A 23,034-nucleotide genomic window follows, 5' to 3' on the forward strand; every position below is an offset into this window, starting at 1 on the left:
TTTCTGATGATCAGAGAACATAATGAAGTGTTATGATACATTTCTTCTTGATTTATTATATTTTTAGTTTTAATTAGCACTCAATTTGTATTTACATTCATGATTTCACAGGATAGGTTTAGCATCTTTCTCATTCTCAATATGAAATACAATAGTCTTTTTTTTTATTCTTTCCAACCAGCTAAACTAAAAAAAATACAGTTTGTTACCACTTATCATTAGCAAGTCATTTTGAAAAAGAAATTAATCTACCTTTTGTGTATTTTTACCATTTTCCCTACAGAGCATATCTTCTATGAGTCTTTAGATATTAACACAAAGCAAATAGACTATAAAATTTCTATTAACACAAAGCAAATAGACTATAAAATTTCTGTAATGATGGCATTTTTTTGCAGCCCTGTTTGGCACTACATCATGGACTAGATGAAGACAATGCAAATAATAAGTTAGACGTAGCTATACTGGTTCTATTACAACAACTAGAGGGTGTTATTGAGTGGAACATTTGAAGATCCTGTTATTGTTTCATTCTCTGGCTTTTAAAACAGTGTTAGAAAATTGCTAGATCCTGTTCTTGCGTGACTTCCTTTTTTTGTTTGTTAAACAGGAATCCTTGAAAAGCTTGATATTATTAACAAAATGGATTTTTAGTATTCCTTAATTCCACTTCTGCCGTTGGCTAGGGCACCTTATATCATCAATAAAGATCTATTATCTAGTAGTTATTTTAGGACCTGTATTAATTCATGAATCATTGAAATCTATGTATTGAAGCATACTGTTTTAACCAGGCATGGTGGTACATGTCTGTAATCTCAGCACTTGGGAGGCTGTGGCAGGAAGATAGCATGCTCAAGGCTTACATAGAAAGATCCTGTCTCCAAAGCCAAAATGAAATCAGAAGTATACTGTATTCTGTATGATATAGAATGATGTTCAAACCTTGAGAAAATGAATACTTTTCTGCGTCTCCATCTTCACCAACTACAGCTGTCACTCTAATAAAAATTGCATGAACTTTATAACCACTACACATTTGGAAATGAAATGAAAGTATGTGTTTCTATAAGCCCCAAATACACATTACTAAAATCTTTACATCCTTGATAATGTTTTAATTCCAGTCAATAAAAGAAATTTGGATCTGTGTTTCCATGTACACAGAGGGACCAGGAAGTAAGTTTAGGACAGTTCTCTAGAACATTGCTTTGATTATTGTTCCATTAGTAAATAGCATAGAGTATTTATTTCTGAGATTTACTCACATTCAGAAAATGTTGGCAGCACCAGTCTTATTGACACTCCTTTGATTGGAACAAATGTGGAATGTAAAAATCAAAGAATGACTCAGAACATATACCTGTATCTAAGATCTTGGGTAATTTGATTAGTGTTAAGCATTAGGAAGACAATTGTAGGAGAATAAAGGCTTTTGAAAAGGCTGACATCTTGGTAGACGTGTTGTTTTCAACTTATTTGAAGCACAAGGAAACAAAGAGAATTTTTTTTTTTTTATTGAGACAGAACATGGAGGCTTGGTACAATGAACAAAAAGTAGGAAAACCAAGAATACCATTAGATTTTGTACCATTGTACTCACATCTCATAAATTTAACTAAAACATACATGCTTTTAAAGTATAGTATTTGTCGATGTAATTTCTTTTTTTTTTTGCATTTCAGTTTTCTTTTCTTTTTAATTTAATTTAATTTTATTTTATTTTGTGAACATACTGTACAGAGGGGTTACAATTACATGGGCAGGATAATGCGTACATTTCTTATCAAGCATTGCAGCCTCCTCCTTTGTTTACCCTTCACATCCCTTCCCAGCCTCCCCCCCACCCCCCCACCCAATCCTCCCCCCCCACCAACGTTGTAAAGCTCGTTTTCGACATGACAACTTGTACTTCTCATTGTTGCAATTCTTTTTCATTGTTTTGTTTTGTTTTTTAATTGTGAAAATACCATACAGAAGGATTACAATTACATGGGCAAGGTAATGAGTTCATTTCTTATCAAGCATTGTAGCCTCCTCCTTTGTTTCCCCTTCCCATCCCTTCACATTCTTCTCCCACCCCCCACATTCACCCTTGCACCAAAGTTAAGGACTCAAATGATTTTTCTTTCTTGCTCTTGTTTCTAACATTTTTATAAGATATTTCTTTGTTGCTTTGTATGTCCCTCCCCATGGTATAACCCCTGTTTTCACTGTATTTGATGTTGGTATAATTTGTGGAGGGGAAGGGAAAAAAAGCACTTGTTTAAATAGGGATACAGGTGGACCCATTGCAACAATGAGATGTACAAGATGCTATGTAATTTCTTATCTAATGCTATTTTATCTGTAAATTTTAAAATGTGCTATTGTTAAATATTTATGGTAAACTCGAGTGTGAAAAAGAATTGCAGTTGTTTTAGACATATATATATATTCCCTATTATTTTTACGTCTGAAGTCATTTTACTCATAATGGTTTGCCTTTTCTATTTTATTCTGTGTTAAAATTACTATTGTATAATTGCATAATTTTAGAGTCTTTTCAGCCTACTAAAATAAGGCTGTTATCAATATAATATTAAATTTCTTCACAGGTTTATAAGAAGGGGATGCCAATTGAAAAAGGATAGAGCACAAAATTAATTAATATTAAATTATTTTCATTCATTATAATTACTGAAAAGACTATAAAAACAGTTATTTAAAATATTTTTGTTTGGTTACATATGAGATAGAATGTTTCTCCCTCAATCAAATGTCAATGAGAAAGCCCTAAATTTGAAGTAATTCTAATGCCAATAATGTCTTTTAACCTAAGTGTACCTTCTCTTTATTGAAAGCTGTGAATTTTTATTGTTAAAACTTGTAAATGGGGCTGGGAAGGTGGCTCAGTGGTAGAGTGCTTGCCTCACATGCATGAGGCCCTGGGTTTGATTCCTCAGCATAACATAAGCAGAAAACGCCAAAGTAGCACTGTGGCTCAAATGGTAGAACACTATCCTTGAGCTGAAGAGCTGAGGGACAGTGCCCAGGCCCAGAGTTGAAGTCCCCTGACTGATTAAAAAACAACTTGTAAGTGTTTTTCATAAATATTAATCTCATCTTTCCCTATACTTAATTTGCCTCATAGGTATTAGTCTTTCTAATCACTGCACAGTCTTGATAATCATTGCAATTCCATTGAGAATGAAATGATTTGTAACAACCAAAACAAGATTAATCATGTCAGCAGACTGAGATTAGTCTCTTTTCTAAAAGTAAACTTTGTTATTTAAAATATTAAGCTGTGGTTTTTAGCTCTCCTGTAAGATTCAACAAATAGTCCTGTTGAGTAAGGGAGAATTGGCAAAATATTTACTTCAGTAAAAACTGAATTCCATAAACTTAATGTGTTCTTACCACAAATAATGGTGCTTAACATAGTTATCGCAGCTCATGGATTCTCCCCAATAAAGAAAAGGAAATGAAGTGTTTGTGTTCTTCGATGTTGGTCGTATTGAATTTAAAACTGGCCAGGGAAAGGGTAGGTAAAATGTTAGAAACAAAAAAGAACCTGTGTTTTGTTCCTTTCCAGGTAGCTGCTTCTTTGGTTGTATTGTGGTTACTTAAAAAGTGAGTATTCCTTGTTTTACTTTGGATTGGGTTATGTTTCTGTTGATTACTAGAGTCTTATAAAGCATTTTAATATGCAATATTTTTCATTTTGTCTTAACATTACTGTCATCATTGGGTTTTTTTGCCAAGGTTGCATTCCTGGGCTCTTGAATCCATAGATCCTCAGATGTACAGATGCTAAAGTCTCTTATGTAAAATGGTGTAACATTTGCATATAACAAAAATCTTCTCATCATCTCTAGATTACTTATAGTATCTTATAAATGGGTTGTTTAGAAAATACTGGCCAAAATGTCTGCTCATGTTCACTGCAGATACAATTTTTTTAAGACTTTCATTCCAGTACTGGCTGAATCTATTGGTCTAGAGGGCCAATTGTGAACATGTACAGATCCTACATCTCTTTTCTCATTTCTGAAGGGATTATTTATGTTCAGTTCCCATGAACTATAATAAAATATGTGAGACAACCTAATGTATTTAGTATTTTACTCATGGTATTTTGATCTAGTAAGGTTCAGAAATATCCTCCACTAATGAGAGATTTAACCAACTTTCTTGCAATGGAAAATTTTTCGAGATCAATGGCACAAACCATAGGTTGTGTTTCTTTAGATTCCAAGTTAGTGTTGTTTGCATTTATTGAAATTTCAGTGGGGAAGTTGTGTTGCCAAATAACATTTTCCCTTTTGTTTTCCAGCATCCCCCCTCAAGATGATAGAAACAGCACCAAAAGTGCAAACAACAGCTATGCTGTGATTATCACCAACACCAGCTTCTATTATATTTTTTACATTTATGTGGGAGTGGCCGACAGTTTGTTTGTTCTGGGGATCTTCAGAGGTTTGCCACTGGTACACACACTGATCACGGTGTCAAAAATTTTACATCACAAAATGTTACATTCTGTTCTTCAAGCACCCATGTCAACCCTCAACACACTGAAAACAGGTATTTGACTTGGTATACAGAATGAAGCTGTTGATCTGTTGATGACAGGGGCTGCACTTCTGTTAGCTAGCAGTGGTGCTGGGTTTTGCATCTGCCCTATGCAGAGTCTCCTTATGATTCCTAGCTATTACAGGCAACCGGGATCACTGATACTTTACAGTGGCCAAATAGAGGAATCACATGATGTTAATGGGACTGTGACCGTGGAAGCAATGTCTTCTGGATCACTTGTCCTTCTCTTTTCAGATGTTTTGTCTAGCCAGTTTGGGTCATCTTGCTGTTCCATGCACAGAATCCTCAACCAGAGAGAAGATTTAAAGTAGTCAAGGACAATATCAAATTCTTCTCCTAATAATGTCCTTTGATAGAATGGAAAAATCTAGTTTTGTGGACCATCATCTAAATTTCTTCTGGGGTTTTGAGGGAGCTTGAGGGGAATTCCATTATACTTAAAAATTATTTTTGACACCATCACAGTTAAAGTCTAGGCAAGTAAGAATCATGCAATAAAGGGACCAAAATGTTTCCAATTTAGAATAATAAGGTACTTAGAAAGTGGTACAGTCCATTTATTCCATTTAAGACACATTCATGGAGCTGGGAAGGTGGCTCAGTGGTGGAGTGCTTACCTTGCATGCATGAGGCCCTGGGTTCGATTCCTGAGCACCACATAAGCAGAAAAAGCCGGAAGTGGCGCTGTGGCTCAAGTAGTAGAGTGCTAGTCTTGAGCTGAAGAGCTGAAGGACAACGCCCAGGCCCAGAGTTCAGACCCCACAACTGACCAAAAACAAACAAACAAACAAAAAAGACATTCACAATGAAAGGTTGAGGATGGTGAAGAAACCCCAAGATTTCATTCGTGTAGCAATCTGTCAAGCTCTAAGCCAAGGAAGGGCTGATCTGTAAGGCTGAATAAGGTACCATTCTTGCCATGAGGAACTCATGGATAAAGGGACTAGGTGGACACAGTAAGCAAAGAATAAATTGCAAGATTGGGATTTTTAGAGTGACTTACATAAAACATCAAAATAAGAAACACTCATCATTTTTTTTCTTCTGGTGACAAGGTTTCAGTGTTGATATGCAGGATGCTGTTTATATTGATTTGGAAACTCATGCATATCACCAAGGACTTACTTCATTTGGATATGGGGACGTTCAATTCACTTGATAGAGTGAGTTGATTCTTTTTAATAGAAATATTAGGTCTAGGGAAGGCAGAGGGTTTGTCTCAGTTTCTGGTGGAGTTACAACTGGGCCATGTAATGTAACAGAAAGAAAACAAACATTGAGACCCAGTTTATTCCATCATAGTGATAACTATGGACCAGCTACCCTTCTGAGCACTGGCATCCTGGCCTATTGGGTGGGGAAAAGGATTGTTGTAGTAGAGAATCTTGAGAGAATAGGACAAGGTGGTTTACTGGCTGGTTAATAGCCAGCAGGAGATAAATATTAGCTTACCATCCTCACTTACTTGTGTTCTTTCCACTGGGGTATGTTTTTCCATTTCACCCCTACCTCTCTGATTTTGTCATTCCCTTAAACACTACTCACAATAGTTCTGAGCTTTCTCTATTTTTAATTTAAGGGACTGTCAATCATTTATTTTCTCTCATTTGCTTTACTTTTCAAATTGTCCTTTGTTGAATAGGAAGATGTCTAAACAATTGTGTGTTGTTTGTTGTTTGTGTTCTTTTTTTTCCCTTTCAGTCATGGGGTTTGAACTCTAAGCCTGGGTGAAGTCCCTGAGCTCTTCAGCTCAAAGCAAGCACTCTACAGCACCACTTCAGGTTTTCTGGTGGTTAATTGGAGATAAGAGTCTCACGGACTTTCCTGTCTGGGCTGGCTTTGAACTGTGATCCTCTGATCTCAGCCTCTTAAGTAGCTAGGATTACAGGAATGAGCCACCAGTCCCCGGCTTGTTTGTGTTCTTTATGTCTTAAATGACTGTTTTATTTTTGTTCCTGATGTCTTAAATGACTTTTATTTTTGTTCCTGAGAAATGAACTAGCAGGTGATCTTACACCACTCCTAGTTCTTTATGTGCCTCTGTATCTTCCTCCACTTCTGTATATACAAAATTATGCTTTCTTTTAAAAAAGCATACTTGTCAGTTCTGTCATTTAGTCATTCTCTGTTATACCTGGACACAAGCAGTACCAGGTTCACTTGCATCTTTCCCTATATGTGCCCTTCTGTGATTGTACATTGACCTTGATTTTTTTGTGGCTGCTTGCATGATCTCCCTGTGTCACATTTGCCTATATTTTATTAATATCAAGTAGTTGCACAAAGGGTTTCACTTTGACATGGCCACATAAGTGTGAAACATTCCTTGATCAGATTAATTTGCCCCATCACTCTTCTCTCCATCCCCCTTTCTATTATGAAAACCAATTTCAACAGTGTCATTGCTCAATTTTCACATATGTACATAAAGTCTGTCTTTTTTTTTCTGTCAGTCATGGGGCTTGAACTCTGGGCCTGGGTAATGTCCCTGACCTCTTCAGCTCAAGGCAAGTGCTCTACCACTTGAGCCACGGTGCCATTTCCGGTTTTCTGGTGGTTAATTGGAGATAAGAGTCTCACGGACTTTTCTGCCCAGGCTGGCTTTATGATCTTCAGATCTCAGCCTCTTGAGTAGCTAGGATTTCAGGCGTGAGCCACCAGCACCCAGTTAATCATTTTAAATGACCATCAGATACAGACACATATCAGGTACTCTGAAGTGCATGTTAATATACACTTTGACAAAACACTATCACTAGAAATATACAAATACAAATATCATCACCAGGATGATATTTTTTGTGCCGTATTTCTAAGGCTTGAGCTCAAAGCTTGGTTACTGTCCTTGAACTTTTATACTCAAGGCTAGCATTGATAGAATGAGCTACAGCTCCACTCCTAGCTTTCTGACGATTAATTGGCAGTAAGTCTCATGGACTTTCCTGCCTGAGCTGGCTTTGAACATCAATCCTTGGATTTCAGCCTTCTGAGTAGTAGGATTATAGTCAGGAGCCACCAGCACCCCAGATTTTTAGCCAAAGTGAACTTTAATTTCTACACAATAGTTGTAAGTACCAAGGGCTATTGTTTTGCTTTGGGAATATAAAAATATATACAAATATGTTTAGTGAATATGCTAAATAATATACTGATCAATATACATATATCAAATAGTTCTTACATAAGGCATTTTGCTTAGGTCTATATATGATATAAAACAAATATGAACAACCCCAATTAGATCTAGCTATTTACAATCTAGAAAAGACATAAAAATGAGATGTATAAGACACGATGTTGAAAATAAGCTTTACAACTTGGGAGAGGAGGGAGGAGGTGGGGAGATGGGGAGGAAAGGAATAGTAGGGGAAAAACAAAGGAGGGGGTAACAATGTTTGATAGGAAATGTACTCACTACCTTACTCATGTAACTGTAACCCCTCTGTAGAGTATGTTTTCAATAAAAATATTTATTCAAAATATAAAATAAGTTGAGCTTAAAAAAATGAAATAAGACATGTACATATATAGGAAGATATAATTTATAGCACACATAATGTCACTGCAATGCAGACTTAAAGACAGGAAGAAGCCATTAAATCCAGTCACAGCAAACACCAATGCTTTCCTGTAGGAGACATTTGAGTTAAGCCAGGGAACAGATACAGATTTGGGCAGGCTGTGGAAATGAGCGGAAAGGGCTTTCAGGTAAAGGGAACCACAGGAGAAAAAAGTATTTGAATAGAGAAAGCTGGTATGAGTTAAGGTCAAATCATGGAAAGCATTAAATATTAATATCACTATTATGGACTTTATTCTGCAGTTAATAGTGGGAGAATGATAAGGTTTTATTTTACTTTTATTTATATGGTGTTACATTTTATCCAGATGTTTGTTGGACTCTTCTCTAGACATTAAATTCCTCAAGGGCAAGAAGTATGTCTCCTGGCTCACAGGAAACATTCTGTTTGGAACTAGGATTTTTGGTTTTGTTGTTGCTGTTCTTTTTTATTGAAGAAACAAATGATCAGACTTCCAGTTTAAGTTTAGAATTTGGGAGGAAGGTTGAAGCATCTATTGCCAGTAAAGTGAATAGAAAGATAATATAGTAAAGAAGTTCACACCTTGATCATTCTAGGAGGGAAGGCAGCCACAGATCATGCCTAGAAGTCAGACGGGAGAGAGTAACTTGAGATGGAACATGGACATAAAGCAAACAATGAAAGCTTGTACAAAATTATCTTTAGGCTTATGGTTGCACAAGTGAAGTTGAATAGTTTAGCATGAGCTCATGCATGTAATACCCTGAGCAGTCATTCTTTAAGGGCCCATAATAACATTGCTTTAAACATTAGTGTTTTAAGGCATTGGTGTTTTACCTGAATCTTACAAGAATCTCTATTTTATAAAAAGTCCAAAATAAGAGAGAGTACCTTGAACACACAGCTTCTTACAGCCTTGGCTAAAATTGTCAGATTCCTTGTTTAGCTGATTACCTGCTAATTCTTATTTGAGAATGCTTATTCTTATTTGAATGCTTCAGCTGTGATTCAGATTTATCATTAGCCATATTGCTCTGTCTTTTTCATATACTTGATTTTTGAGAGTTTTTCTTTGTGTTACAGGTGGGATTCTCAATAGATTCTCCAAAGATATAGCAGTTTTGGATGATCTTCTGCCCCTTACCATATTTGACTTCATTCAGGTTTGTAAAAGTTAACTGTTGACATTGGCCATATTGTTTTTCAATGATTTTAAAAAGAAGTAAGCACATGTTTTTTTCAGTTTTTTTTTTCATTTGATTAAGTGTTGAAATGTTTTCTGTTGCATAAGTTTGGAGCATATCGAAAGTTTTCAGAATAAGCACAAATGTAATATATCCAGTAGCAAGTCATAACTGTTTATCTGGTTCAAGCGCGAAACAATCCACCTTTTAGATATACTAACTGGGTGCTTGCAAGTGATTAAAAAGTAGTAAAGACCATCTTCTCCCAAATCACTGGTCACAAAGTATGACATTCTGGGCACTAGCATCATTATGTGATAGCACAAGGCTCATGTTAAAATGAAGATAAGTCTCTGGGGAGGTCACACTAAAATCCATCCTCACCCAGGAACACTTAGGCACAAATTAGCTTTTAGCTTTATAACTTTAGCACAGTTAAGTGCCATAATGAAGAGAGGAAAGGGAGATGCATGAATAGTACAAGAAGAATTCAGGCTGTGTGAGGGCATTCTCTATGCAACTACTGTACATAGCTGTTCTAGGAAGCCAGGCTGTGAAGCTGACTCTCTGGGGTGAGGTGATTCATGGGTGGTGAGAAGAGAGGGCAATGGGGTGCAGATAAAAGTGACCTTGGGATACTGCATTGGAACTCCAAAGTGACAGGGTTTAGGAGAGTTGTCACTTGATACTCGGCTGTAGCTTCCTTCCTAGTTTAGATGACACTCAAGGCACCAAATGCTAGTCTCAAGGATTGTGTTGGAGAAAGATTTGGCACAAAGTATTGTTATTCTTTGAATGAGACATTCTTACATTTTGTCCCCTCTTAATACTTCCAAAATAATTCTTCACTGAAATGATTTCTTTCAAATAAAATAATGGCTTCGTGTGTGTGTGTGTGTGTGTGTGTGTGTGTGTGTGTGTGTGTGTGTGTGTGTGTGTGTGTGTGTGTGTGTGTGTGTGTGTGTACAACCAACACTGGCAGATGCAGAGAACCAACCTGTCGGTTTGCCTTATCTGAAACAATTGACCCAATCAAATACATTTACTGCTCCAAGTGACCTTTAGCATATTGGATTTCCTTCAATTGCTGTGTTTAGAGATATAACTAAGCAGCACCTGCTGGAATTTTTTAACCCATGTTTTGAGTTAATATAGTCAAAGGACTGTTTCCTATGCCTTTCTTTAAATGCTGGGTACTTGTTACTCCTGGTATGATGGCAGATGACTGGCTCCTAATGTAACATGATTAAATCGGGTAAAAACTGGAATCTGGACATAGTCATCTGGTTGCCAAAGTGCTTGCAAATGACACAAATGATGCCCCTTTTCTACCTCTAGTGAATCTAATGAAGCTCTTCCAAGTTTCTTTGTGGCCCATCTCTGAAATCTCCTGGAGAGTTAATTTTTAGATATTTCTTTTATAAATGAACATTTTTTGACATGTGATGGCTCTTAACTAATTTGCATGCCACTTTCAGGGTTTCTGTGCAAATGTTAAGGTTCATTTGTTGTTGCTTCACAAATAATTAGACACAAGTGATTTTCTTTTACTTTAATCTATTTCTTTTATAGTACAAGAGGTCCCCACTTTAAGGAAGCATAATTTATGACAAACCAAATGCAGTAAAAATCTGATTAATTTTGAGTTAATTAAATAAATAATTGCAAGCATTCTTTAAATTGTGAGCATTCTCTAGTTACAATTAGTTATTTTCAAGCAAATAAAATTAATTATATTCACAATATTTCAGGAATCCATCTGGTGCACAAAATGGATTAATCAAATCCCCCCGCCCCCAATTTTTTTCAGCTGTGGGGCTTGAACTCAGGGCCTGGATGCTGTCTCTGAGCCTTTTGGTGATCAAGGATAGTGTCCTACCACTTGAACCACAGTGCCACTTGTTTTTTTTTTTTTTTTTTTTTTTTTTATCAGTTGTGGGGTTTGAACTCTGGGTCAGGGTGCTGTCTCTTTGCTCTTCAGCCCAAGGTGAGCAGTCTACCACTTAAGCCACAGCACCCCTTCCAGTTTTCTGGTAATTTATTGGAGATAAGAGTCTCATGGGCTTTCCTGCCTGAGCTGGCTTTGAACCACAATCCTCAGATCTCAGCTTCCTGAGTAACTAGGATTACAGGCATGAGCCACTGGTGCCTGGCTCCACTTCTGGCTTTTAAGTGGTTAATTGGAGACTTTTTTTGGCCAGAGTGGCTTGGAACCATGATCCTTAGATCTTAACCTCTTGAGTAGCTAGGATTACATATGTGAACCACCAGTGCCTGACTAACTAGATTTCCCTTTTAAAATAAGCTGAACTCTAATTCCAACTTTTGATAATGCTTGGCACAAATCCGGATAATAAAACTGGAAGATTTGTGTTCTATTTCAAAGATACCACTACTTCACCTTACACAGATACTTAATTTCAAAGAATTTCTGGGTTGCCAACTGTAAAGCAAGAAATTGAAACCTCATGGTACACTCTTTCAGTTGGAAAGTTAAATGGTTAAGACTAGAATGCTGACCATACATGACAAATTTATGCTGAAAGGCAAACATGGAAAAGCTGAACTCTGGTGTCTTATCTATCTTTATAGCTTGGCAAATAATTTTTCTTTCTGAAACAGAAGCATGCATAATTCTAAAACCTATTCTCAGCCTCAAAGCTTTAAGGACTTCTTTCTCCTCCAAGTTGAATGGTTACACAAAGTCCTTCTATTTTCATCTCTTCAATGTGACTTTTATATTTTCCCTGCACATTTATCCCTGTTAATGTCTGTTCACATTTTCAAGGACTTCCTATCACTTAGGAGTTAAAAACAAATCTACTGTTCATTGAGTGGTTTTCTTTCTTTCTTGCTTTCTTAGAAGCTTTCTTATATTCTGGCTTTCTCATTTTCTTGATTTTCCAGGCCTGGGGCACTGTTCCTAAGCTTCTTTTGCTCAAGGCTAGCACTCTACCACTAGAGTCACAATTTCACTTCCAGCTTTTACCATTTATGTGGTACTGAGAAATTGAACCCAGGAATTCATGCATGCTAGGCAAGCTCTCTATCACTAAGCCATATTCCCAGCCCAATTGCCTGGTTTTCAATAGGGCTTAATTTTTTTTCCAGTCCTGGGGCTAGCACTGTCCTTGAGCTTCTTTTGCTCAAGGCTAGCATTTGATCACTTGAACCACAGGGCCACTTCTGGCTTTTTCTCAATATGTGGTACTGAGGAATCAAATTCAGGGCTTTATGCATGCTAGACAAGCACTTCACCACTAGGCCACATTCCCAGGCCAACCTTTAAGCATTTTTTTAAACCACTTTCAAAGTGGCCCTTCATTGTTATCAACTGTTTCTGTTTCACAGCTCTGTGGGATCCTCTGTTTCAGGAGTGCTTTGAAGCTGCTGTGGTGGGTGAATATGTGCTGCCACATCACAGGAGAATGGTTGTGTGAACTCAAGTTTTCAGACTCAATCACTGACCCTCCCTGGAATGTTTAATATTTGGTTATAGATGTATGTGTTTGTGTGTATGTGTGTGTGTGTGTGTGTGTGTGTGTGTGTGTGTGTGTGTGTGTGTGTGTGTGTGTACGCACGTGCGCGCTTGGACACGCATGTGTGAGTGTGTGTGTATAGGGGATCAAATTAGCCTTGTACATGATCACTTAGTACTTTATCACTGAATAGTTCAGTGATAAGAAACTAGAAAACTCTTACTTCATCTTGTTCTGAAGTCCTACCATTGATTTATTTCAATATTGCTTTGTTTACTGGGATCTCACTTCTTGCCTGGGAGCATGTCTGGCTGCGATCCACCTGTGTTAGGATCTCTAATAGTTAGCTCTTTATTGAAAAGGGACCATTTGGGCTTCTTTCTGTCTAGGCTGGCTTTGAACCATGATCCTAACAATCTAAGCCTCCCAAGTAACTAGGTAAAAGCCACTGGCTTTAATTTCAAATTAAATAAGCTATCTCCTCCATTTTTTGAGCTATTAGAGCATATCCAATTATTTCAAAGAATGAGAGCAGGAAAACTAGGAAGTAAATTTTGTTAAGTATAATTTATTTATTTTAATATAAACATGTGTAAACTAGCCTGCCTTAAATGACCTGACTGTATTAAAACCATGTATTTCTAAAGATCCCCAAACAAATGTCCAGTTGCCAAAACTTTTCTAAAATTTTGTCTAAAATTCACATTCATATTGAAACTATTTCAAAATGGTTTTTTATAGGTTAGGCTAAAACATTCATATTCATTTAAAATTTGTTTATTACACACTATTTTATGGTATCTGGAGCTGGCACTCATGGCTCAGGCTTATAATTCTAACTACTCAGATAGGTTGAACCCAGAAGATCAATATTTTAAGCCAGCTCAGACAGAAAAGTCCTCAAGATTCCTCCGCAACAACTAGCAAAAAGTCAGGCTGGGGGCATGGTACAGCACCCGCTAAGCAATCAAGTCCAGAAAGTATGAGATGGTACCTCTGTACTGGCAAAACAACAACAACAACAACAACAATGGTGTTTCTGGAAAACAAGAATGTGTGGAGAACAAAGAACATCAGCCTTTCAATACTTCAGAAAATTTATTGGCAACTTAAACCATAGTTTGACTTTTTACAGGACCTAGAAACAAATGTCTTTTGAGATGATCCCATTCCCAGTTAAAAAAAATAAAAAAGCACAGCTCCCTCTATTAAGGATGCAGCAGAGTAGAAAGAGCTTATGTAGAAGTAAATCACTGACACACCCTGTCTACTTTAGATTGTGAAAATATGTACTGACTGACATGTTTTCTTTGATGCTACAGTTGCTATTAATTGTGATTGGGGCGGTGGCCGTAGTCTCCATTTTACAACCCTACATCTTCCTAGCATCTGTGCCTGTGATAGCGGCCTTTGTCCTGCTGAGAGCTTACTTTCTCCGCACCTCCCAGCAACTCAAACAACTGGAGTCTGAAGGTATGGCAGGGAATGTGTAGTACTCACCTGCAGTGAAAGCCACAAGAGCTTGCAGGGATTCACTATTTGTTAACTTACTTTTTGTTGTGGTTGTTGTTGGTGGTGGTGGTAGTGGGGCTTGAATTCTTGGCCTAGGCCTCATCTCTTCAGCTCAAGACTAGTCTTCTACCACTTGAGCCACAGCACCAATTCTGTTTTTTTGGGGTGGTTTATTAGAGATAAGAATCTCATGGACTTTTCCCGGGCTAGCTTTGCACCATGATCCTCAGATCTCAGCCTCCTGAGTAGCTACGATTACAGGTGTGAGCCAACAGTGCCCGGCTTGTTAATTTACTTTTTGAAAAACCTATTTCCCTGCTGTAAAGTCTTACATTATGTATCAATGCTTTTTTGAAATGTATATATATATATATATATACACATATACAAACACACACATATATGTATATACATACACACACACACAACAAAACTACATTGCAAAACTACACATGAATTGTTTTAGTTAACTAATGACTATGTGATTGAATTTGGTTTAGAAATAAGTGTGTTAAGTCCTCTGAGGTTTGGTGTATAGGATACTGATTTGTTATATATAATATATATATATATTATATTTAAAAATAGAAGTGCTGCTAAATTTTCTACAATTTTTAAAATTTTTCCATTGGTTCCCAAATGACACTAAACTGAATTCTTGCTTGTTGTCTTCCTTTCCTTTATGTTCTTTATGTCTGGGAGCTGTTAACCTCTACTTGAGCCCTTTGACAGGCACATTTTTCAGTAATAGCTTAAGTATAAGTATATTTTTAGGGAGTAAACTACAATTATCTATCTGTTTTCAGAGTTACTTGTTAAATAAACTCTTAGGAATATTTTGTGTATGTGTGTTGATTATGGGTCTTGAACTCAGAGCCTGAGCACTGTCCCTGAGCTTTTTTGCTCCAGGCTAGCTCTAAACCATTTTAAGCCACAGTGCCATTTCTTATTTTCTGGTGGCTTGTTGGAGATAGGAGTCTCACGTACTTTCCTGTCTGGCTGGCTTTGAACCACAATCCTCAGATCTTAGCCTACTGAGTAGCTAGGATTACAGGCATGAGTGATTGTTGCCCTGATCATATGAATTCTTATTTGAGACACTTCTTAGTTGAGACACTTGATAAAAAGTTGTCTTTAAAGAAAACTAATTCTTATCAATTAATTTTTCAGGATTAGCCAGAAAAAAAATGCCCAGGGTAGGGAAGATATCAGAGGGGTTCATATCTCTAATCCAGTCACTAGCAGGAGGTAGAAATAGGGAGGATCACCAGTTAGTGGCCAGTTAGGACACCGAGTTAGCAATACCCTTTTCTCAATAAGTAAACTGTGCATAGTAGCACATGCTTGTGACCCCAGCTTCTCTGGTGTCTAGAAGTAGTAAATTTTGTGGTAGGTAACTGGTCCCATACAAATACAAGAGATTGTATCTGAAAAGTTACTAAAGCATTAAAGGGTTAAGGATACAGTCAAGTGGTAGAGCACCTGCCTAACAATTGTGAAGCCTTGAGCTCAATTTCTAGTTACACACCCCCACCAAAAAAAAAAGCAAGAATATTAAAATAAGGATCTGTGGCAAACAATTAAAGAGGAAAGATAATTCAGTAGAAATTTAATTTATCCCACCTACTGAAAATACAGCAGCCAGGGACATTTATGGTTTCTCTGTTAGTCTTGTTTTTCAGGAGCAAGCATGGCAGTAAGACATTGCATTCTGTGTTTACATGATTTGTGTTTGTCTTCTATGGGAATATTACACAGGCAGGAGCCCAATTTTCACTCATCTTGTGACAAGCTTAAAAGGATTATGGACACTTCGTGCCTTTGGACGTCAGCCTTATTTTGAAACATTGTTCCATAAAGCTCTGAATTTACACACCGCCAACTGGTTCTTGTATCTGTCAACACTGCGCTGGTTCCAGATGAGAATAGAAATGATTTTTGTCCTCTTCTTCATTGTTGTTACTTTCACTTCCATTTTAACCACAGGTACTATAAGCTCATTAACTTCAAAGAGTTAAATCAAAACTTTGTCAATTACTAAATTGCTATTATAGATTAAAATGTTTATATGTATTCTTTAGGTAGATATGTTTTGAAATTTGGGTTTACTGTTGAACAAATGGCTTCTTTGATTTAGGGCTATATCCAGCAGTACTGACTGTGCTTTAAAATCCCTTGGAGAAGCAGAAGGTCTGATGAGAATTCTGTGGTTAATAGAAAAAGAGATCTTTTCAAGCTGACATGGGTAAAAGATCATAGCATCAAATTTAATGCATTTCTTTATTCAAGAACTCACTGAGTAGGAGAAAACAAATAAGCATATACTTTCCTTTTTTAATTTCCAAGTAAATGTTATCTTTTCACTTTATCTAATATGAATTTGGCATGGAAAAAACTGCCATGGGGGAATAAATAAAAGTGCCATATTTTCCAATATAAAGATTCTAATGTTTAGTATCTTTTTTGGGGGGGGTCCGGTTGTGGGGCCTGAACTCTGGGCCTGGGCGCTGTCCCTCAGCTCTTCAGCTCAAGGCTAGCACTCTACCACCTGAGCCACAGTGCCACTTCCAGCTTTCTTTTTCTGCTCATGTGGTGCTGAGGAATCAAACCCAGGGCCTCATGCATGCAAGGCAAGCACTCTACAACTGAGCCACCTTCCCAGCCCCAATGTTTTAAGTTTTTTTGTTTTGTTTTTTTTGGGGGGGTCTGGTCATAGGGCCTGAACTCTGGGCCTGGGCACTGTCCCTCAGCTCTTCAGCTCAAGGCTAGCACTCTACCACTTGAGCCACAGCACCACTTCCAGCTTTTTTTCTTTTTGCTTATGTGGTGCTGAGGAATCAAACCCAGGGCCTCATGCATGCAAGGCAAGCATTCTACTACTGAGCCACCTTCCAAGCCCAATTTTTTTTTTTGGTCGGTCATAAGGCTTGAACTCTGGGCTTGGGCACTGTTCCTCAGCTCTTCAGCTCAAGGCGAGTGCTCTACCGCTTGAGCTACAGCACCACTTAGGATCTTTAGGTAAATAAAAACATGAGATTTTTCCATGATAAATGAAATAAAAATCTATATAGAGGAATTAATTTGAGAAGTTGAATGTTTTTAAATGTTTTTGTACATGTAAGAGACAGTAAAGAAAGAACAGAGACAAATACAGAAGGAGAAAGAGATAGAGAAAAACAGATACAGAGGAAGAGATTGAGAAAGTGACAGAGGCAAAGTAAACATTCAGAGTGAATGCCAGATCAATGCCAAATCCACAGGTGTGTTTGTAAGGACAGAATCCTGATCAACCCCGAAAAAAGACATCAGTAGAAGTTACAGGAAGTTCCTAGAACAATTTGGACCCGTGGGCCCCTGGAGGGTCCATACAAGCACTGGACAATGAGGAGTTCATCTGGATATGGGACTTCCTTTCCCATTGATTGGTCTGGTATTTGCTACTACTGAGATGTACAACGTAATATTAGAAGATACAAACAGGTAGTTTGCCCATTACCAATAATGCTTTCATTGATAAGGGACAACTCTTTGTTAATACTCAGTCATCATTGTTTGATTTTAAAAATTGGCCAAATGCTTCCTGTGAAAAGGCATTATCACTTCTGGCAGATGCTGTAAGACAAAAATGGTTCAATTAAAATGTGCATTAAGTATGATATTTGCATAAAGTTGTCCAAAGTAGAGATAAATAAGTTTTGTTCACTAACTTTTTCTGTATGTAGGTGAAGGTGAAGGATCAATTGGCATTATTCTAACTTTAGCTATGAATATCATGAACACATTGCAATGGGCTGTAAACTCCAGCATTGATGTGGATAGTTTGGTAAGTCATCGTTATTTTTTTTTTAATTTTATAACAAATGTACACAATAAAAAGGGTGTAGGTAATAGCATCTGGAAGATCTGTAGAGTCAATACTCAGATGAAGGCACAAAATATCACAGATACATTGTACCTCTCACTAAACTCCTGTCTGGCCTTTCCTCCACTCAGCTTGCCACAATGAATTTCCAGTGCTACAGTGAACATTCTTGCATATATCTCTGTGCCCAAGATTTTTCTATCAAGTGCTAGGACTGGATTGCTGAGTTACAATATTCACCTAGTTCAAGTAGATAATGTGAACTTGCTCTCAAGTGTGTTGTAACAGCTTGTACTATTCCTGTCTCCACTGCAAGAGATGTAAGAATTCTTAGATCCCTGTCTCCCGCTATACTTCTTGTCACATTTTTCAATTTTGGCCATCTGATGGATGTGATTACTGAGACGACAAGTCATGACACATTTTTCTTGGCCACTTGTGCTTTTTTTGTTGTTACATCACTTAGTTTTCAACTAGACTTACAGTTATTTTTCTTAATGATTTGTAGGGATTTATGAATCCTAGATAAATTGTCAGATCTATACATTTTAAATATAGTCATTTAGTCAGTAGCTTTGCCTATAGTGTCTTTTTAAAATGATTATTAATTTACTGTTATTATAGAGGTGATGTACAGAGGGATTACAATTACGCGAGTAGGTAACGAGTACATTTCCTTTTACACAATGTCTTCTGTTACCCCTCTTTCTCCCAGTCTTTCCTAATCATTTCCAATCACTAGTTGTATAGTTCACTTTCATCAGTATCTAGTGAACTCCACTGCTACACTTTTTCATCGTTTTCCCTCCAATTCTGCATCCCCTGCCCTGATGAAAAGAAACTATGAACTTTAATGAAGTTAAATGTGTTGATGTTTTTCCTTTATGGTTGTGATTTTCATGTATTATTTAAGAAATCCTACTTACCTTTGAGGGTACCAGTGGCTCACACATGTGAGGATAATAACAGCTGTAGGCCAACTTAGGCAAAATGTTCTTGAGCTTCATCTCAACAGAATAGCTAGGTGTGGTGGTATGTGCCTGTTTTCCTAGCAACATGGAAAGTGTAAACTAGAAGACCACACCCCAGAATGGCCAAGGCATAAACAACAACAACAACAACAACAAAATTATGCTTTTATCTTTGTATTTAATTGTTTCAGTTTCTATATTTGCTTATCCATCATAAAATCCTTGTGCATATCTCCTATTTTATTATCTAAAAGTGTCTCTTTTAAAAAATATAGTCTTATTTATTTAAGAAGTTGTACAAAGGAGTTGCCATTCAAAAAGCATTTTATGAAAACAATGCATCTTGAACATTGTCAGCCCATTCATCATTCCCCCCATCCTTCCCAACTACCTCTTCTCTCAATTTTCTTAATTTTATAGGCTAGGCCTTACATTTTATGACTGTATTCTCCTCCTGTCTTCCTTTCTTCGGTCATCTCCACCCTCCTCATCCTTGACCCCACCCCTCACTTTCCAGTAACAGTTTGCTGGTATTTATTTTGTTAGACTGAGTCAGCCTTTCTGAGGAGTTACACTGTGTTCTCCCATGAATCTACCATATTTTAGATGATACATTTTTATATACTTGCATATCACCCTAACGTGTTTACTTAAATATTTGTAAATCAATCCTAGCTTTCATATGTGAGAGAAAACATGCATCCTCTGTCTCTCTAAGTCTGACTTACTTTTCGCTTTACTGTTTTGCTTAGGTTATGCAATAGCTTCCACCTCTTGAAAATCTTTGTTCCATGCATTTCTATTCTGTGTGTCTGATCTCCACTGTTGCTTTAAAGTCTTTCCAGTTTTTCACATGAACATCCTAGGATATTGACCTGTACTTTGACATTATATCTTTCATTACGCCATATTGAAGGGCCTATGCAAGGACCTATGGTGTTAAAATACAGTCTGGAAAGTATCAATATTTGCATTTGATTTCATTTTGTAAAAAGTCATGTTCTCCTGTGAGTTCTCATTTCCCTGCAAAACACAAGCAGTGACCTATTTGTAGGGAATTTATCATCATAGTACTGTCACCATGTGATGGCTAAAGTACACAGTCACAGTGACATTTTTATTTTCACCCTCAATTACATGAATGCTTGCAAAATTCACCTTTGTGTAATGTTAACATCAGAGGTCATGTGACTTCTAAAGCAAAATCTCTTTGTGGTATCATTTTACTTTACTGAATTTTTATCTGCATTTAGACTAAGTGTTTAAAATGGAATAAATAAGATACACTGGTTGCCACACTCTAAGTTATTAAAGTGAACAACTTCTCAGGAAAAAAGATCTTTTACAGTTCCAAAGAGTATTTTACTGACCAGCCTGGCCTAGTTCAAACACAAATGCAGAGTCAAATATTGTCAGACCCATGAGGTTTTAAAAATGGAAACGTGGTGTTTCTTGTATTTCTTTGCTGTTTTGCTTATATCCAGGTAACTAGTTTTCTTTAGCTTTCAATTAATAAATGTACTATTTGGGTGATAGCATTTTAGTGTTACCTTGTTACTTTTTACTTATGACTAAATATCTCAAATACTGACACTCAAAATTACCTCTCTTTTATTGTTTTCCTAATAAATTCATTATTCCCAAAGATAGCACTTTCCTGCTTCATAAGTAATCTTGTTGTTTGATTTCTTGCACTTTCATCTGCAGACCTCATTATATATACGCTAGAAATAAATATATATGACCAAAGAGGATCCTCTTAACGCTTATCAGCTATACCAGCCTGTGGTAGATTCCACTCAAATGCCCTACCTGGGTCCTAACATCTAGTTGTCCCCTCTTGATGGGACCTTTCTCACCATCACAAAAATAAATGCCCTCCCATCATCTCCACCAACATTCCATGTCTCAACCTTTTCACAATTACTGAAGGAGTATATACCAGGAATGAATCCTGATGACCTTCAGCCTCATGTTTTGGCTCTTGACCTTCCTTAGTCTTCTAACAAGTCTTCTCTGAAATATCTTTCAATATTGTCTGGGATTACAGCCCTTTGTTATCTGCATTCTTTATAGCTATTGCTCTCTACCCCTATCCTTCAGACAGTATCTCTTGATGAATTATAGATTAATCTCTTTAATGTAATCTCTGATGTTCTTTCAACATCTGTCCAACTATCATCTTGACACCTCCATCTTTGTAAACCACGGCTAGGATGTTTTTTTCCCCCAGACTTGCCATTTCAAGCATGACTTACTGTACAATATCTCACTAACACACACTCAAGGAATGAGGGGGTTGGACATATTTTGAAAATGGCAAAAAGCTTCTACTGCACCTACTAATTTGTCCATAAGATTAATTGAATAACTAAACACACATGAGCTAGAAAGGGTGTCAATGTGGTGTTTCAAATTTAACAATGCTAATCTGTCTGGTGATTAATACACTTTTCATACACAGTTACTTCCTTTGAATGAGACAGTCAATAATTCATGCCCTTTGGGGACATGTCCACCACAGAGTGAACACAACTAATACTCCTGGTATGTAAATGTTACAGGATTTCTTCCTTAGTTTTTCAAGTGAAACCCCTGGTTTCACTAGATGACTGGCCTATTGTGTGCTCTTTAGGGGACCAGGAAGCCACCTGAGTGAGCAAGGACAGTAAACCAGCAAAAGTCCCATTTAGATTCCTGTTAGTGAAGCTCTAGAAGATTTTTGCATCATTGATGCAATCTGAGAAGTGTTTGCTGTCAATAGAAACTCCCTCTGTTTCTTCTTTGTCCTTTCATTGCCTGTGTTTATTTTGGGTTCCAGTAAAGATCAACTGACTGATTGTACAATAATCAACACAAAATCTAAGGGAGGGGTGGGGGAGAAATCTGGCCTTTCTTCATTGCTCGTAATGCTTTATTTTATTAATAGCAGTTATATAAAATTGAGAGGAGAAGTCATTTCTCCTATTTTTCCTTTGCCTCCTTTTAGTGGTCTCTTGATGGTATTTTTGTTGTTCTGTTTTAATGAGTGTTTGTAGCATATTTACCTCTTGTGATCTCTGTCTCAAGATTTCTTTCTGTCCAACCATCTTTTTCCATCCTTGAAAGGTGGCTGTGGTGGAGAGAGCCCTGCATCTCATTCTGCATACTCCCTGCCTACTCCCACACGGAAGCACATCCCGTTAGGCAAGCTATAGCTTTACATCACATTATATATATATATATATATATATATATATATATATATATATATATATATATATACAGTGAAAGAATTAAGTTAAAAATTTACTAGGCTACCTACCAGCTCCAGTGTTCTCGCTTTTGAGCCCTTCCTGTATGAAAGACTTCAACTCTTGCTTAGTAACTGGTAGGCATTATTCCAGATCCTTATAGAAAATACATACCTGCCTTATCTGTGAAGCAGTTGCTAGACTGATCAAACAACCTGAATCAATCTGCTACTAGGGCCAAAAAGGAAAAAAAAATAACATCGTTATGATGTTCTGAAGTCTTGAGTTAGTACAAGAGACTTATGAGAAACCCGAAGAGAAAAGAAGCATTTTGAGACTTTGGAAAAATGACTGTGGCTTTGTACCTGTCACTTTAACTTTCAATTTTCTCATTTGCTTAATGAAAATAAAGGACTAGATCACAGTTAGATTACCTGGCATCACATGAAAAGTGTATATAAAAATTGAATTTTACTGGTTGCTCATGTCTATAATCCTAGCTCATCATGAGGTCTGAGAACCCCTATTCAGAACCAGTTACAAGCAGATGTTGCTTACATTGAACAGCACTAACCATGAGAAAAAATGGCAAGTGAGCATTCAAAAACCCCTAAACTTAAACCCCAAGAAAGTTTCTCTCTCTCTCTCTCTCTCTCTCTCTCTCTCTCTC

The 23,034-nt window shown here is 37.0% G+C and overlaps 1 protein-coding gene across 1 annotated transcript in view; it reads left to right on the plus strand.

The window, feature by feature from the left end:
- Cftr (CF transmembrane conductance regulator) overlaps positions 1 to 23,034 on the plus strand; it is a 136,792-nt gene that overhangs the window by 82,400 nt on the left and 31,358 nt on the right. The window contains exons 16-21 of the mRNA XM_069996626.1: positions 3,578 to 3,615; positions 4,319 to 4,569; positions 9,207 to 9,286; positions 14,109 to 14,259; positions 16,057 to 16,284; positions 18,021 to 18,121. Coding sequence (XP_069852727.1) covers positions 3,578 to 3,615; positions 4,319 to 4,569; positions 9,207 to 9,286; positions 14,109 to 14,259; positions 16,057 to 16,284; positions 18,021 to 18,121 — 849 coding nt within the window. The remainder of the gene's footprint in view (positions 1 to 3,577; positions 3,616 to 4,318; positions 4,570 to 9,206; positions 9,287 to 14,108; positions 14,260 to 16,056; positions 16,285 to 18,020; positions 18,122 to 23,034) is intronic.

Source organism: Dipodomys merriami, unplaced genomic scaffold (genome assembly GCF_024711535.1).
Source record: "Dipodomys merriami isolate MVZ:Mamm:240054 unplaced genomic scaffold, mDipMer1.0.p SCAF_5, whole genome shotgun sequence".
In the NCBI taxonomy this organism is placed as follows: domain Eukaryota; kingdom Metazoa; phylum Chordata; class Mammalia; order Rodentia; family Heteromyidae; genus Dipodomys; species Dipodomys merriami.